Source organism: Mytilus californianus, unplaced genomic scaffold, assembly GCF_021869535.1.
Source record: "Mytilus californianus isolate M0D057914Y unplaced genomic scaffold, xbMytCali1.0.p SCAF_2, whole genome shotgun sequence".
Lineage (NCBI taxonomy): Eukaryota > Metazoa > Mollusca > Bivalvia > Mytilida > Mytilidae > Mytilus > Mytilus californianus.
The window spans coordinates 13,393,137-13,411,163 of record NW_026262668.1 but is presented as its reverse complement, the minus strand read 5'-3'; the positions used below and the strand labels follow the sequence as shown (position 1 = coordinate 13,411,163).

The window sequence follows — 18,027 nt, the reverse complement described above, 5'->3', positions numbered from 1 at the left end:
TTTAATTTGTAGTACTTTTTCATGATTTTGATTGATTTCCATTTGCAAAGATGCAAAAAGGACTGATTGCGACAAAATGCCTCCTCAGATATCAACCACTAAGTCGAAATGTTACGGTGGTTGATTTTAATAAATAACATGAAAATAAGGATATGTTGTATAACTAAAAGAGACGACGAGGAGGTCATTTTACGGCCTACTACAAGCAAAACTCGTACCGTATAGTAAGATAAAACACCAATGGGGTGCAAAAAATGTGAAACAATTCACAAGAGAAAATCAACGGCCATATCTAAGAACACCAATAAACGATTAACATTGCAGACAGCAACCGAGAACGACAGGATAAAAGGCCTAGGCATAGGTTAGTCCCACAAAGAATGTGTTCGCTATAAACATGCCTGTGAGCGCTCAACCAAACCCTAGCCTTGGGCAGTAGTGTGAGACAACCTAGTAGAAACAAAAGTTACCACCGTGAGATCGACACTAAACACAGAAACAAAGAATCACCGGTCTAGTGGTACTCTCAGATTGTAGGTCAGAACCCAGTTTCAGTTAATAAATAAACCATGTTCTCCAGATCAAAATGTCAATCGGTACACCTCAAACGAATTTAGTGTAGAGATGTCTCATGCAGTCATCTGAGGTATAGCACGACCTTGTTCAATGCCAAAATATAAGTTTAACAGTATGTAAAGACAATATCCAACCTCTCAGGAATGTGTGTATAGGGATCATATCGTTTACGTTATAGATAATACATATTTTAAAGTTTTTCTTGTCGTATAACACACAGAGGGCAAGAAAAACCTTAGAATATGCATTATATGACTTGTATGCCGTCACTTTTTTTTTATTTTCTGCAAAGACTTGCAAGAGTTGTATCCTATTTCACCGATCACATTAACTTGGGATATTCTTTTCGTACATGCGTTTAGGTTTAAATACGTCCTACGGCTCATTTATAATGTGAAATAAAGCTCACTTATTAATTTAGATATAAATGCAATTGATGTCGAGTGCATACCATCCTCCGGATCAATACTTGTAACGTCACGTTAATTCAATACACTCATAAAATCTCTCTCCCAATAAATCTCAATGTTTATGGTAAATATTGGTTACAAATCGTTCCAGTAGCATGTATACAATGATCTTAAGAAATCCAGTTATAATAAAAAGTAAAATAACAAAATTACCGAACTCCAAGGAAAATTCAAAATGGAAATCCCGTATCAAATGGCAAAATTAAAAGCTCAAACACACCAAACGAATGGAAAACACCTGTCATATTCCTGACTTGGTACAGGCATTTTCTTATGTAGAAAATGGTGGATTAAACCTGGTTATATAGCTAGCTAAACCCCCTCACTTGTAAGACAGTCGCATAAAATTCCATTATATTGACAACAATGTGTGAACAAAACAGACATAATAGGTAAAAATGTCAAAAATAGGTGTACAGCAGTCAATATTGTGTTATAATCTTAATCACTATAAAAACAAACAAATATGTCAACAAAGAAAAACAAAAAGGCATATAGACAAAGCACATAAGCAAAAATGAAAGACAAGAATACAAACAAGAGGCTCTCAAGAGCCTGAATCGCTCAACTGTAATTTTTTGCTTAAATCTTTCATCAATGATTATTTTTGCTTTTCAATATATATTAATGAGTGGCTTAAAAATGCCATTTAAATGTTCTTTGTATCTCATATTTTCTTCAAAAGCAAAAAATGCATTTGACCCCTATGTTCCATTTCAGCCATAGTGGCTATGTTTCTTGACGTACAAGGAAATAACATACAAAATTTATACTAGATACTCTGAAACTCATTCTGCCCAAGTTTGGCTGAAATTGATTCAGCAAACTAGATGAACAAACTGTGAAAAATTGTCTTTAAAGGACAATAACTCCTTAAGGGGTCAATTGACAATTTTGGTCATATAAAACTTATTTGTAGATCTTACTTTGCTGAACATTTTTGCTGTTTACAGTTAATCTTTATCTATAATAATATTCAAGATAATAACCGAAAACTGCAAAATTTCCATAAAATCATTAATTCAGGGGCAATAACCTAAAAATCAGATACCCGATTTGGCTGATAATTTCAGGGCAGGTAGACCTTGACCTAATGAATACTTAAACTTCTAGTCTGATTTGCTCTAAATCCTTTAGTTTTTGAGATACAAGTTAAAAACTGCATTTTACCCTATGTTCTATTTTTAGCCATGGCTGATATGTTTTCTGACGAAACAGAAAATAAAACACAAACTTTATTCTAGATACCCTAAGGATCATTCAGCTTAAGTTTGGTTGGAATAGTTTCTGTAGTTTCAGAGGAGAAGATTTTTTAAAGTTAGAAAACATGATAAACAAATTGTGTAAAATTGTCCTTAAAGGGCAATAATTCCTTAAGGGGTGAATTGACAATTTTGGTCATATAAAACTTATTTGTAGATCTTACTTTGCTGAACATTTTTGCTGTTTACAGTTTATCTTTATCTATAATAATCTTCAAGATAACCAAAAACTGCAAAATTTCCTTATAATTACCAATTTAGTGGCAGCAACCCAACAATGGGTTGTTAGATTCATCTGAAAATTTCAGGGCTGATAGAACTTGACCTAATGAACATTTTTATCATATATCAGATTGCTCTAAATGCTTTAGTTTTTGAGATATAAACCAAAAACTGCATTTTACCCCTATGTTCTATTTTTAGCCATGGCGGCCATGTTTTTTGACGAAACAGAAAATAAAACACAGACTTTATTCTAGATACCCTAAGGATCATTCAGCTTAAGTTTGGTTGGAATTGGTTCAGTAGTTTCAGAGAAGGAGATGTTTGAAATAGTTTACACCGGACGGACGACGACGGAAGCCAAGTGATGACAAAAGCTCAAATTTCCTTTGGAAAGGTGAGCTAAAAATGACGATAGCACAATAACACAATGGCAGGATGTATAAGTACCGAGCCACGCCAAGAGGATATTACCAAAAATGGACAAAACAGTAAAGTTAATAATTTACTAAGACAAATAAAAGAACACTATAACACGTAATTAAGATGACAAACAACGTCAGAACCTAGAATCTATACTTCAAGACCATCATGTATTATTTGTGAAGTTGATACGGAATATTTATCAACAAGGTCTTTGTATTTTCCGATGAACTTTTCTAGAAAAAGGACGAGACGTTCTTTGACATAACCCTGGTTCATCAACTTTCTGCTCAGACACTAGTGACGTTTTATAAAGTCTGAGTAGCAGCTGCTAGCTCTTGAATACCGAATGAGTTGGGAAATGTATATCCCATATGCAGGTGAAGTTGGTATATTGCTACTAAGGTGGGGGAAATTGATAATTTAAAAAAAAATGTTACTGAAAGTGCATGAAGCAAGAAACAAATGAATTATTACGGCGTATGAAAAATGCAAGTCACTTTGTGAGTAATTTTTAAATTAACTTTATAAAAGGGGGATGGTATTGTTTTCCTTGTGTTTTATGACACTTTTACCGCAGAAAAGCAGATTATTTTTTCAACAATTTTTAACAAACTTGACAGAATAATTGATTTCTCTCTATTGTCTGTGGCAATACATTTTTTTCTTAAAAAATTGAGAATCAGGATGGAATTTTATAACCCCTCTCCCCTGGTCATATAAAAAATGAGAAATTTGGTCATATGATACAGTAGAGAGTATATATAGATGTAAAAAAAACAAGAACTGGCAAGAAGAGAGCAATACATAATATCACCGTAAACATTATGATATCCATTTGTTATTCTGGCATGGTGGAGTGGCGACCAAGACGATTTTTTCAGGACCCCCTCCCCTCCCCTCCCCTCCCCTCCCCTAGAAAATCAAATGGTCGTCCCTTAATAATATTTCTACAGGTACTGCCAAATTTCCGAACCAAATCAGCTGTGTATCTATGCAAGAATTTAGTTATAGTTTTAAGTAAATTTTGTGAAAGAAATCCCTGACTTATATTACTTATAAGTTATACATTCATTACGTTCATTGAAATCTTAAACGTTTTTCAACTATATTTCAAATGTGTTTAAAATATGCACTTTTCTGTATATATGACAAATTATAATCACTATTCCGATTTAAATTTAACTTGAGTGAAATTATGCATAGTTAATATGTTATTACATGCGACAAGAGAAATAACTCAGAATCTATTTAAAATTTGATGCAATAATGCTATTTTTAAAACCCTTTTTCCGCGATAATATGAAGTCGGACATTACATGATAATAATTTGGGTATGCATATTTTATTCATACAATGATAATTTTTGGTAGTTTATGAACAAATCCATATGCTGTATTTTGTTTTAGGGCTATATTAACAGTAATTGTCATGCCTTTACATAGTTTTTATTAATTTTATAGTATTTTTGAGAAATGCAACGTGGCAATTTACTGTTTATAATGCACACTAGCTCTCACTGACGAAACACGACATGATTGATGACATTTTAAAAATTTCCACTGTAGATCACCCATTTGCCCCTTGTTAGCTCACTTGGCCTGTAGGCCAGGTGAGCTCTGGCATCACTTCGCGACCGCCGTCGTCCGTCCATCCGTCGTCGTAAACTTTTGAAAAAATTTTCTCGTCGGAAACTACTGTGTCAAATGTTACTAAACTTTACCTTATTGTTCATTACGGTATCTAGTTTAACTTGTTTGTATGATCTGACCGGTATGGTTTGATGTATGTATACAGCTTCGTATCAACAGGAACAATATGACTTTCCATTTTGGGATGGATGGGATTTGATCCCCCTTTTTTCTAACAATTTTGTGTGTGTGTGTGTAAATATTTTTTTAAATTTTAATTATTTTCACTTATTTGTATTCATGTTCTTATTAAAACGATATTAGAATAGTATTCTATATATGATGCCCCTCTAATTTTTTTATATCCCTTTTATGTAAAAACTACTGTTACTAGTATTCCAAGTAGAAATGACATACACATTCAGTTTCTAAAAAAAGTAAAGTAGCAGACCGAATGCTATATATTGAAATGTGAATACTAAATAAATTCCTGATGATGAATCAGACCAAAATAAAAAGTTGAAAAGGCTCTCGACCCTTACCATATGGCGAGGGATAACAGTCTTTGGGGAGGGATATTCAACATTCTAAACAATTTCCTTGGTCACAAAAAAAAGTCGAAGTGAAAAGGAATTTGTTCATTTTTTTCCCTTTGAATTTCGAACAATAATGATTTGTCGTAGATTTTATATGCTGTCAAATCTGTATATATAATGGTAAAAAATGACCTTAATATATGAAAGGCGACCTTTGAATTGAGGTTCAAAATGCTTAGGTATTACTTCAGCTGAAAAAGAAAAAGGTGACCTGACAAGACAGTTATTCGCTTAATAGAGGTGGCCTTTATAACAGGCTTGACTATTTCTCATGGTTTCCAAGCTTTAAGGGTCGAACGGGGCCAATGATAACTTTGAAATGTATAATATGTATAGATTTCTGATTGTTTTGATGTTTACGTGAAAACAGATGGGTTTTTTTCCCAGCTGATAATCTCTTTTTCTCTCAAGACTAAATGTTCTCTTTAAGGTAAAGATGCATGCGAAAAACACTTGAAAAAGACACTAGAGGATTACGTAGGTAGACAGTACATCTAATTGATGAATGAAATGTCGGAGCAGTTGAAAATGAGGTATATTACAGTTTCTGGCGTTCTGTATGTGAATCATGTACATGTATGTGTTTTCTTAGCTTCATCACTTTTTATTTATGTTGTTTATGTCTTACTAAATTAAATAAAATGCACTGTAAATAGCATGTACACTAAACACTGTCAACCATTTTATAATTCAATGTTCTTTAATATATTCGAAGTTTAAAAACAAAAATTTCTAAATAAAAATTGCCTTCAGTAGCAATTGGTTGTCGGGTGTCATTAATCATTAATAAATTCAGAATGTTTGGCCCCAATAACTTCAGTAATTTTCCAAGCTCGGTGACTAATACATGAAAAGGATAATAGGAGTCCTCCGCTAAACCCCTACATACAAACAAAACAAATGACAACGAACAATACATGGTCAAGATAGCTTAACTTGGTAGAGGTCATCATGTGGTGGGGTTAAACCAGTTTTCCGTGCGCACACTCCTCTCTTTTTTATTTTATCTCTAAAGAAAGTATCTCATAAAACTCAAACTAAAATACATAATATTACATTGTGGAGTTGCCAAAAGGATGAGACCACTAGCTTGGACAACGAAATAAAAGAGGCACGTAATTTGGAAAGCAGGGTCAAAATGTTCTCGCCAATATAGGAAGCTATAGCTGATGGTGGTTACAGCTAGATGCGGACCCAGGACTTTGAAAGGGGGGACATGGCAATATCTGTAGTGGAACACGTAAAGAGTACTACATATGCATTAACCATATATGCATGTAACTCCATAAGGGGGGCCAGCGCCACCCCCCCCAAAAAAAAAATTAAAAAAAATCTGCCTCTGACAGCTGTCGAGCATCTACGATAACGATTAGCAATAACAAAAAAGTACTGACGCATTGTTTACTTCAATATAGGATGATCCAATATACTAACGAAATTATATGATATAATGAATTCGACTGAAAATGACAATTTTTCCACATTTTGTGTGGATGGGGTTGGAGGAAAACTAGACTGTAGATAAAAAGAAACTGTAGCTGCAAAAACTGATCAGCATAATAAGATCTTTAAATACATCAAATTATTTAAATCGTCAGTCGACAAATTATATCCCTTTATCAGATTTTATTGTTTTTACTTACTATTTTGGAAACTATTATAGATAGACTGAAACTTTGAACGGCAAACATGAACAGCAACACAAGAGCTATACAAATAATTAAAAATCATCAATTGATTCGTAACAAGCCGAGTTGTAACCCCAGAATCACCATTTTGACCCATTTTTTTTAATGTTTGCTTAGTATTATCTATATTCGACCATAGACTTAAACTATATCATCAAAAATGTTCAACAAGACAAGATTTTGTCCCATGCAGTTTCCACTCAACACAAATATGTTTGTTGCATTGTATTAATCTTATGCAAAAATACCAGGTGAGAGACAGTCTCCTTGGAGTTTCCAGTTATGTATTACCAAAGTAGTGATCCAAATGGCGAAAATTGTTTGAAATAACTGCGTTTAAAATAATTGTCTTTTTTATATAACCACTATTTCTTACAGGGAGCGACACGAAGACGAGATAATAGAAGAAAACTATTACAGACTTATTGGTTTTGTGGTAGATGTAATAATGGGAATCCTCAGGAAAGTTATAATTTTTAAAATCGGACATGGAGATTTTCAGAAATTTTTAAATAGTCAAAAGCACAAAATGTATCATTGGTGGATTAATAATACGCAATGCTGTCAGTTTTACGGATCGAGAAAACTCTTGGGAGAAACAGAGCTTTCGCGAGCACAGATTGCATGTCTTTTTGAAATACCAGTAGGTGATCGAGCAAAACCAGGACACCACAAAATGAAGAACGACAAGACCATTCAACACTGTTTATGCAGATTCTATGCAAAAGTAGACGTGACAACAAAGGAATTGGATCTTGCTTTAGCCTGCACAATTTTGATCAATTGCTTGTCAACAAAGTGTAATCCGCTGGAACTGAAGTACATACGTACAATTAAAAATTTGCGGAACCAAATTAGTCATGTTACATGTACACAATCGCTGACCTCAGACGAATTCAACCGTGTATGGGAAAAGCTTGAAAGTAGCATCTTATATTTAGCCAAAGGTGTTAACGAAAATTTGCACACAGAAGCGCAAAAATCAATACTTTCCCTTAAACACAGGGATCTTGAATTGAAATACTGTCTTAAAGTGCACAATATTCTTCGGATTTGGGAAAAACGGGATACTCTTTTAACCGAGGTAATATAAATATAAATACGAAGATTTTCTACTGTCTCATAAAAGAACGGAATATTAAATTCTAAAATAATAATAAAAAAGGGGAAAGCAACATGCACTTTAAGACTTTTGCACAAGGGTATTCTGAAATGGCATGCCTCTCAAAGGAGGGAATTTGTTTTTTAAAAACATATTTGATAGGCTAATGTCTATATGGACATACGCAATTACGTCACACCACCCGAACGTACACAAGATATGCATCAAATTCTGCACAGCGTAGATTTCTGGTTTGCTCTTCAATCTTGAATTAATATACGTAAAATTAGTATAAAATTTGCCTGAGATAAGTGTTTGGAAAATTTTAAAAAATGAATTCGTACATGAACAATCTTTATTCAGAAATAGGCTGACTGTTGTTTCCCTAGTTAGAAGTAGGTATTAGTACAAGGAACCTACCATGAAACTTTTAAGTTTACGTCTGTGAAATGGGGCCTTGGTTTTTTCACTCCCAAATAAAAGTAATTTATTTTTGGAGGTGCATAACATTATATATTTTTTTCTAATTAAATAGTGGATTGTATTTATAATGAAAAAAAAAAATCACTAAATTTGTTAACATTATAACAAAATAAGGAGATGTGTTATGATTGTTAATAAGACCACTATCCATAAGAGACTAAAAAGACAGGGATTTAAAAAAACTACAGGTCACCGTACGGCCTTCAACAACGAGAAAAATTTCATACCATATAGTAAGCTATAAAATCCCCAGGATAACAAAATGTTTAACTATTCAAAAGAGAAAACCAGCTGTTTGATTTTAGCTTATAAAATTAAACGAAAAAGAATTTATGGCGGCAGCAAACAACGACAAACACTCGTCTTCACACCCCATGGCTTGTGACAGGCATATAAAGAATGTGGCTGGGTTAAAGTGTTTATGAGTGCCCAACCCTCCCCTAACCTAGGATAAACAAAATCAACTGCAAAAGATTGACATATCAGATCGGCGCACACGCACAAAACACACAAAAAAAATAAAATCTAAGAGTACTCGCAGTTACTGAAAGGTATTTCAACAAATTAATAGGCTAGCCCATGCTAAAATATATCTATCAATTGTTTGCCCGTCATAAATAGAAAAAAAATTACTTAAACATAAATTTTCGGCCATAAGGGGACACCCTGGAACTACCCTGCAAAGAACTTTCGATCTTACATTTGTTTTTTAATTATATATACTTCATTTGAAGAAAATGGAGAAAATGATCTGTGTGCAACAACATTTCTCATCCGCACTTGAAGAGCATACATCGAAACTGGAAGATTTAAATGGTAAAGTAGATAACATGGCTATCATAGAAAAGGAAAGTATCCAAGAAATGATTCGAGAAATGCAGAAACGTATTACTCAGGATATTGATTCTCTCAAGCAAGAACTCAAATTTACCATGAGAAAAATGGATGAAAAACAACACAAATTGACCAGAAGAACAATTGGTAAGACAAATGTCATTAACATTGATACCTCGATAAAAGGACATGGGCCTCTATACTTATATTTAATAAAAGCACATCGGGACAAAATCAGGCTATGAAATGCTAGTTTACAAAATGAAAGAGATAAAATGTTTATTTGGCATTTTCCACTTAGGACATTCAAATCTTAAGTATGAACAACAACTATTTTCGGGGTTGATTAATTATACCCCCGCTTTAAAAAAGTGGGGGTATACTGTTTTACCTCTCCGTCCGTCCGTCCGTCCATCCGTCCCATGAATATTTTTCGTCGGATCTCTCTCAGGAACTACATCATAAGGATTTCTGAAATTTTGTTTCAGGGTTTATATAAGTCAGCTATACCGTGTGATGCGTTTTCAGATTCATCACTCAACAACTTCCTGTTTACCGAACACGTGCATATTTTTACTCTATTAAAATTACCCAGTTGTCGAGGGTATCATCAGTGAGCAGTAGCTCGCAGTTTCACTTGTTTATTTTATAACAAGTATTTCTTTGGTTTTAACGTGATTAAAACATAACAGCCTACTTAGCATATACTAATATAAGTCTAAATAGATTTGAATTGTCATTTTATTTATATATTTGAGAAATAATTATTTCTGAACTTAAAAATCAGAAGAAAAAAATCTTTATCAATATTTATTTTAAAACCTTATATAATATTTAAACCTCGTCAATTTATTAATCATAACAGACTTTAGTTTTGTCGAATATTCAGCCAGTGTAAATGCATAATATTCATGAGAAAATACATGCATGGCCAGAGACATATATTGTATTATATGTCTCTGGCATGGCAAACAAAAATGTGATTGCTAGAAGTGGTTTTGATGGAAAGGAGGAGGTATAACTAGATATAAAACTGATGTCCAACAAACTAATGTTTTATGAACATCTGAAAACTGATGATGTTATTTGGTAGATTTATATTACTTTTTTTTAATTCATGGGGCAAAAAAAAGTGGCCTTATCATACCTTCTCCTGTGTGGGGCAAGAAGCAGAAAAAGGAATCTCCGAATGCAGGAAATGATTTCTTGAAAAAGCTCAGTGTGCTCTCATAACTTAATACAAGTGTTCCAGTATCTCTCTTAGATGTCAATATCATAACTTAATACAAGTGTTCCAGTATCTCTCTTAGATGTCAATATCGTAACTTAAAACAAGTGTTCCAGTATCTCTCTTAGAGGAACAATTTGTTTCAATATCATAAATTAAAGTATGCAAGACATAAAACATCTCAAAGTATTCCAACTAGCAATTTTAAACATTATCGCATTTTAACATTTTAGCCAGAACTGAAAAGCGGCTACTTAACAAAAACATGTGTACAAATCCAGTGAAAGACAGCCTGACAGTAACAGATAAAAGTAGCGGTAAGATTCTACATTGTAGAGAAGGAATTTCTCTTATATCAACATTTGAGAATTAACGTAATCTATAAACGGAAAACATTAACAGAATAAGAAATATCAAAATGAATGTTTAAAGGTCAACTAAGTAAACGAGGTCAAGGTCAAATGAAAACTGTCAGATGTTAATGTACTCTTAAATAAGTTAATACATTACCTATACTACATGTTGCAGAAAAATAAATAGTTGATTTGTAATAAATATACAACCCGGTGAAAAAACATCGACTTCAAATTTGACGAATTAATGTCAAGGCCATTCCACATATGTAAAACATTTACAAAGTACTTGTTACAACAAATCTGCAGTACATAATAATTACTGCATAATTATTTTAGCACAAACCTAATCTTAAATAAACAGGTGTTTCACAAAACATTTGCACACAAATAAGGGATCGTTGATAACTTGTTCAACATTTACTTACATGTTATTCTTTTGCAGAGTTTGTCAGATGGAAAGAAGAAAACTTGGCAAAACTGTCAATTATTATCAAGAAGATATTTACGTTGGTTCTTCGCAGAGCTTTCAGAACTGAATGGAACAGACAATATCCTAATAACCCGTGGCTTGACAATACAGTTAGTAGAAAAAAATTACTAGAATTGGAACGACGACCTTCAAAAAGAGGTAGAATTTGTCAGGAACAAATAAGAAAAGGAGACGGAGATGTTAACTCGTGGGATTTCTCTCTTTTAGCACACTTGTTATGCCATTCCAAAGCACTCGATTTAAAAAACCGAAATATACAACTTTATAATGGAACATATCAGGTTCTCGAATATTACAAGAAATTTTCAGGAATGAAATGTTTCGAAATTAACAGAAAAGAATTTGACACTATGTATCACCAGATTCACCACTGCTTTGAAGTTGTACCAGAATTCAGAAGTAGTTGTGATATGCTTTATGACATAAAACAGGCACATATTCATATATCACTAACTGAACCATCACATCAACTAGTCAACTGTCAAGTTAAGAGACATGAAGGAATCGAACAATGTTTACTTTGGTTACTTCTTGCCGCTCTAATGTGTTTTGTTTACTGGGGTAAAAGGAAAATTGAAGAAATACAAATGTTAGTCTTTCAGTTGCCAAAATCTGACTTCCACAGATCTGAAGCAATGAATACTTATGACATTCCATATACGATTGCAGTAATTCTTACTGCTTTAGTAGCATTTTGGGTTGCTGTACGTTACTTGAAAAACAAAAGAATATTATAAGATTAACAGAACAAAATCTGAAATGATATGATGTTGAATGCCATTTTATTTTTCTGCAGCATTATTTCACCCCATTAATAACTTTAGATTGAATCTCAGGGTAATACTAATGTCTACAGCAGAGTAATTCATATTATATATATGCTATAGTAATTTAAGAGTACGTGTATACTTAATAGATATGAATGAAATGAAATATTGAAAGAGGAAATTAGCAGAAGTAAACTGCAGCACATACAATTTACTTTTAATTTGATGGTTAAAGCCCGTTACCTCTGGAAAGAAAATAGAAACATTCACATTCAAATGGGAGCTTTCTTCCATCAAATCAAAAAGTCCACAAACATTTCATAGATCAAAGTATTATCTTGTGTTTTGTACGGCGGATAGAGATATACCATAATACCTTTGGAATAGGACGGTTGTATTGAAAGATGCATGCTTGTTTGACTGAAGAAAAAAAGTTCTTGGCCTTCCACATTTTTGCTTACAAAATTCTAAATCAAATCATGGTAAACGATCTAAAGTTCTTTTGTATGGATTGCCAAACCTTTGCATGCGCATGGATATACTGCGAGGAAGATATATCCGAAAACGGTCCTCAAGTTGCATGATTGTACGTCACGAAGTCTCTCAGACTTGATAATCGTCAGATCTAAAACTTGATAGAGGGTCTGAAAAAAAAACACGCTTATTCTGTAAAATTCTCATGAAAATGATTTAACTAGCTATTACATTTTTCTGTAATTAGATGATTTCTTTATTCTGTATATTGTTCATTTCCGTAATCAGTATTATACAAGGTACCAAATTCTTTCATTTCCAATATTATTCTCTTCTTTATTTCTTTTCCTATTTGTTTCTATATTCATTATTTTTTACCATTATTCTCTATTCTGTAAACCCCATCCTGGCCCTCCTTAATAGTATTAACATTAACGGTAACAATACTACTAGTATTGCACCAGATACGCTTTTCGACAACTAATGGCTCTTCATTGATAGTCTAGATAGACCTACTAAGAGTAATCACAACCAATAAAAAAAACCACTGTTTTAAGTCAGTCAAGGTACTTATTCTGCAGAAAAATTAACATAAGTTGTTAAAAACGAAAGTTAGTTACTGCAACATTCGTCTCAGGCAAGACAGAAATATAAGGATATAGATGAACTGTCTGTTTTAGAAAATCAGGGACTTACCTTTATGTAGGGCCTATTCCCACATTATTATTTTTGCCAAAAATATTTTGTTTGTGATGCCAGATGAATTATTTTATGGTATTTTTGTAATATTTACTTGCACCAATTGTTATCTCAATGATTAAAATATAATTTAATATGATGCATCCACTTATACATTCGCAGGAGTGTTTGGTATCTTCTTGGCCTGATGATATTAAAGCTTCATTGAATGTAGTAATCCTTGCAGTGTTTTAAATCATTTATATATCGTTTGAAAAGAGTAATAAGAAAGCATTCAGTTCATATATCTGCATGTCTTACCAAAATGTTATAGTATGTCATTCATCAAGGTTCTGAAAAAAGGAAAGTGTTGTGCTGACCAGCTTCAGAGTACCTTACAAGGTCGTCAGTGTTACGGAGGGGCATTCATAAAATGATTTAAATCATGAATTGCCTGCCTTAGTTATGGGTCGTAGGTGTTCTTGTCTGTATGTCTGTCCGTCCTGTTTCGTGTTAGTTTTGTTTTGAGGTAGTTTACCATGAAGTTGTTGTCATATCAACTTGAAACTTAGTATACATGTTCATTGTTTTGTGAATTTTTAAAAATATATGCCACATATAAAGGGTTTCAACCCAGATTTTTCGGTTCACATTAAACGGAAATAGGAATCTATAGACACAATGTAATATTCTCGTTTTTAAATACGTTAATAACATGTATATAGGGAAAAGGGAAAAAGATGTGGTGTATGGAATGATTGTAGGATGTACATGTCAGTCGGACAGGTTTATTTGACCTTGACCTCATGTACATGGTTCATTGGTCAATGTTAAGACTTTGTGTTTTGGTCTGATTTTCAAATACAATAAGCAATTGGTCAACTTTATTTAGTATACTAGTATGGAATTATTGTAAAGTGTACATGACTGTCTGGCAAGGTTCATCTGTTAATCACCTTATTTTCATTGTTCATTGGTCAATGTTTAGTTTTCCTGGTTAATTATGTTTCTTACACACTATAAGCAATACGTTAACTTTACTTTGATGTAAGGAATGATTGTAAGGTGTACAAGTGTCTGGCAGAGTTAATCTGACCTTGACCTTATTGTGATGGATCCTTGATAATGTTAAATTTATATGATTCTAGTAGTAAAAATCTTTTAGACTTTCAACATTAAATCAATCATGGTCAGTAAACAGGCAAACATTTCAGCATGTGCAATCTTGTAAATGACAGACACCAAGTGATGACAAAAGCTCATCATGGGCTTCTATATCACATTCCTTGATGTCACAATTGCGGAAGGAGAACTGTATTTTGGCTACTGGAGGAAAAAACATATCCTTCGTCATCTCTGACACACTTCTGTAACAGTCACTCAAATCAATAGATCTATAATTAAATTTCAAATACTCAAAATACAACTTTCAAATGGATGATTCCAACTTTACCGTTAGGAACTTTTTGTTTAAATGCTCTTGGTATAATCAGCAATTCTGAAGGAAATCATGACAGGAAACACAAACCCTAGAATGTTGCTACACAGAAAGGGAAAGTACTCAATGAGAAAATTGAAATCATTTCTTTTGTCAAAGTTTAGTTCTCAGCCAACCCTCATTGCCAATTTCTATATGTAAGTAAAGATGTGAAGCAGACTAAATTATACCTGTGGTATCCTTTAAGTCACGTCCAATGGGATAGATGAGATCAACACAGTCTCATAACAATGAATTTATTCAATAAGAGAACATAGTAAATATAGGGGAAAAGAAGTGAATATGTAATGCTATCTTCTTTTCATTCTTTACGAGGTGCATCTGTATGATGTTTGCATCATATGGATAAGGGAAAATCTGATACCAAGAGGAGAGCAGTTATTCTTATAGGAATACGGACTGTATGTTGAAAAATGTCCTGAACATTTTCTTATAAAAGATGTGGGATACAGCCCATAATTGCCAATACCACCAATAAAAAAAAGGGGGAAAAAGTGTGTGTGAAATCACTTGACACACTTTCCTTCAACAAAATGACAATTCTTAGCCTTTTTATGTTTAGGGCAAAAACTACAGAGAAATTGTAAAAAAAGCAAAATTCAGCTACAAGACAAGATCTACAAATTGGTCAACAAAGACGAAATTGTCAGGAGGAGTTATTGCCCTTAAAATGATGATTTGTATCCATTTTTTGTGAATTTTGGGCAAAAATGATAGTAGAGAAAAACTGTAAACAGAAAAATGATTAGCAATACTAGATCAACAAAAAAGATTTTAGTCATGAATTATATTGTAGTTTAAAAACACTGTCGGGAAGTTGTTGTTGAAGATATACATAGATCGAGGTGCGTGACACAGACTCATTAGAGCCTCTAGTTTCTTTTCTTAAAGCATTTCATGAGCTGTCTTGTTATATCTTTATATCTTAAAGAAATTATAAAGGGTGAAAGCCCTTACAATGCAATTTTAGCAAGGGGTGCCAGGGGTGGATCCAGGATTTTGTAAAGGGGGGGCGTAGTATTTAAAGTTAGCCGAGCGGAGCGAGGCGAAAATTTTTTTTAGTCCTTTTTGGGGCTAAAAAACATAAAATAACTGTAAAATGCACATTTTTAACGGTTCCTGACGTGGGGCATGTTTATTTTATAGTTAAAGTGTAAGCTAGGGTTGGACACTTTTGATGCCGCATTCTCCCCATTAATTAAAATTGAGAATGAAAATGGGGAGTGTGTCAAAGAGACAACAACCCGACCATAGAGCAGACAACAGCCGAAGGCCACCAATAGGTCTTCAATGCAGCGAGAAACTCCCGCACCCGGAGGCGTCCTTCAGCTAGCCTCTAATTATCTATTATAAAATGATTGAATGGATCCAAAGCTATGTACTAATATATTTGATGTGGGATTTGTCAGTAAAAAATGGACATGGAAAATTCTCGTTTGTTGTATGGTTAGTTAGCATAACCTCCCAGATTTCTTTTTGTAAACATGTATGATGATATACGGCTATTCAATGAAGTTTATAATACGACCGACACGAACAAAGACAAACAAGCATTTTTTATCCAAATGTTTGGTTGAAATGTTTCACCCAACAAGGGAAGTGAGTGGTCCCAAATCAACCAAAGGCTACGAATGAGTCTGAAAATCAAATGACAACGAAGTTGTGAATGACGGTCGACAAATGGAGACATAAAGGCCACACCCAGCAGGCAGGTTGCAGTTGGGCCTTGAAAAAAGTATTCAGTATATCAGTTCGGCGAAACAGACATTTCGGTCAGATATGGGATTTACATGCAAACCCCCAAAAAAATTTACGCCCGTTTTTTTAATCACCATGTTCATTTAATGCTGAATAATTCTGTTGGATTTTTTTTTCTGATAGCAAAAAAGGGGACACGAGAATTGTTTTCAATACAGATACGGCCAGAATTTTTGTTTAAGGCAAAAATCAGGGTCAAAAATGTTTCACTAAAATATCTCAGACTGCCCTATAAAATCAAATGGTCCGTACCTTAGACTTTAAATCTATCTAGAGCTTACTGACTGGGGATCACTATTCAACAATGTTATTAATTGGCTGGGGCGTCTGGGGTTCAACATATTTTCGAAGGTAAATAATATTGCTGTGGAATTTTTTTTTTCATGAGAGTGTAATAGAGTGTTACTTTCTGTTGAGTGGAATTGTGAAATAGAAGTCAATACGTGGTTCTTGTTCAATCCTGTGTCGCTTTGAAAGAGTCATGCTTGTCATCCTCCGCCGTAAGCAATGTGTTACTGTAATTTGAATTTCAAAATGACTGAGTAACGTTTTTTTCGACGTACTGATCAACTCCACCGTAGCGAATCACATGACTTTGACATAATCAATAATATATTACAGTAAATACGAGCGAAAAATATCTTTATAAGTAAAGAATAGTCGCATAAAAATTGAATACACGGCCGGGTAATGGCAAAGTTCACGAAGTCTAGTCTGATTAATCATTTTACAAAAAAAAAAAAAAAAAAAGTTCAAGCAAAAGGGGGGCGTACGCCCTCTACGCCCCCCTCTGGATCCGCCACTGGGTGCAACTCTTTAAAAAAAAAAAAGATCTACACTGATTATCGAACTTGTCTGAGGCATTACTGATATAAACCTTTGATATAAGTTGAATAGTTAAAAGAATAATGTGTCTGAGGACATGAATGCCCCAGCTCAAGCTTTGCAATTTTCCAAGTTAAAAATGGGCATAACTCTAGAACGGTAGATGACTCACAACCAATATTCAAACTCTGTGTGTTTTGGTTCTTAGCCTTGTGAATGATTTTCATGAATTATGATTTTGTTTGAGACATTGCTGATATAAGTTTGATAAAAATCTGGCATGAATCGTACATGTGAGAGCAATTACAAGACTGGATAGATGGAGTTTCTATGTCCCCTGCAGCCTGGGGGAAAATAGGCAAATCAATACTTGCCCCTAAAAACACAACACTTTACCTTTGCATATAAGTATGATTATTCTAACAGAAAGATCAAAAGGACAACTTTTAAACCTGTTTGCTATTTGTATGCATTTCCATGTTCTTCAATTGTAATGGGGAGAACAAACTCCACAACAATAGTTCAATTGGCCAGATGAGAATACATATCAAACATGTGTATATTTATTCATTAACATATTTAATAGAAAAAAATATTAATGTGTAAACAAAATTAAATGAACACATTAGGAAAATATTCCAACAACTGTAAACACAGAACTTTAAA

The 18,027-nt window shown here is 33.5% G+C and overlaps 1 protein-coding gene across 1 annotated transcript; it reads left to right on the top strand.

Moving 5' to 3' along the window:
- The first annotated feature begins 4,253 nt into the window (after positions 1-4,253).
- LOC127729283 (uncharacterized) lies at positions 4,254-13,437 on the top strand. Its single transcript, XM_052237023.1, has 6 exons — positions 4,254-4,287; positions 5,611-5,713; positions 7,247-7,952; positions 9,188-9,434; positions 10,749-10,832; positions 11,314-13,437. The coding sequence occupies exons 2-6, from the start codon at positions 5,682-5,684 to the stop codon at positions 12,096-12,098; spliced, it is 1,854 nt and encodes a 617-aa protein (XP_052092983.1). The 5' UTR covers positions 4,254-4,287; positions 5,611-5,681; the 3' UTR covers positions 12,099-13,437.
- Positions 13,438-18,027: the final 4,590 nt, after the last annotated feature.

Bases quoted from the DNA above. Each gene is read 5' to 3' on its own strand.
- LOC127729283 (XM_052237023.1), top strand. From the start codon at position 5,682: ATGAATGAAATGTCGGAGCAGTTGAAAATGAG. The intron at 7,953-9,187 runs GTAATATAAATA...CTTCATTTGAAG, and splicing joins GGGATACTCTTTTAACCGAG to AAAATGGAGAAAATGATCTG. The intron at 9,435-10,748 runs GTAAGACAAATG...TTAACATTTTAG, and splicing joins ATTGACCAGAAGAACAATTG to CCAGAACTGAAAAGCGGCTA.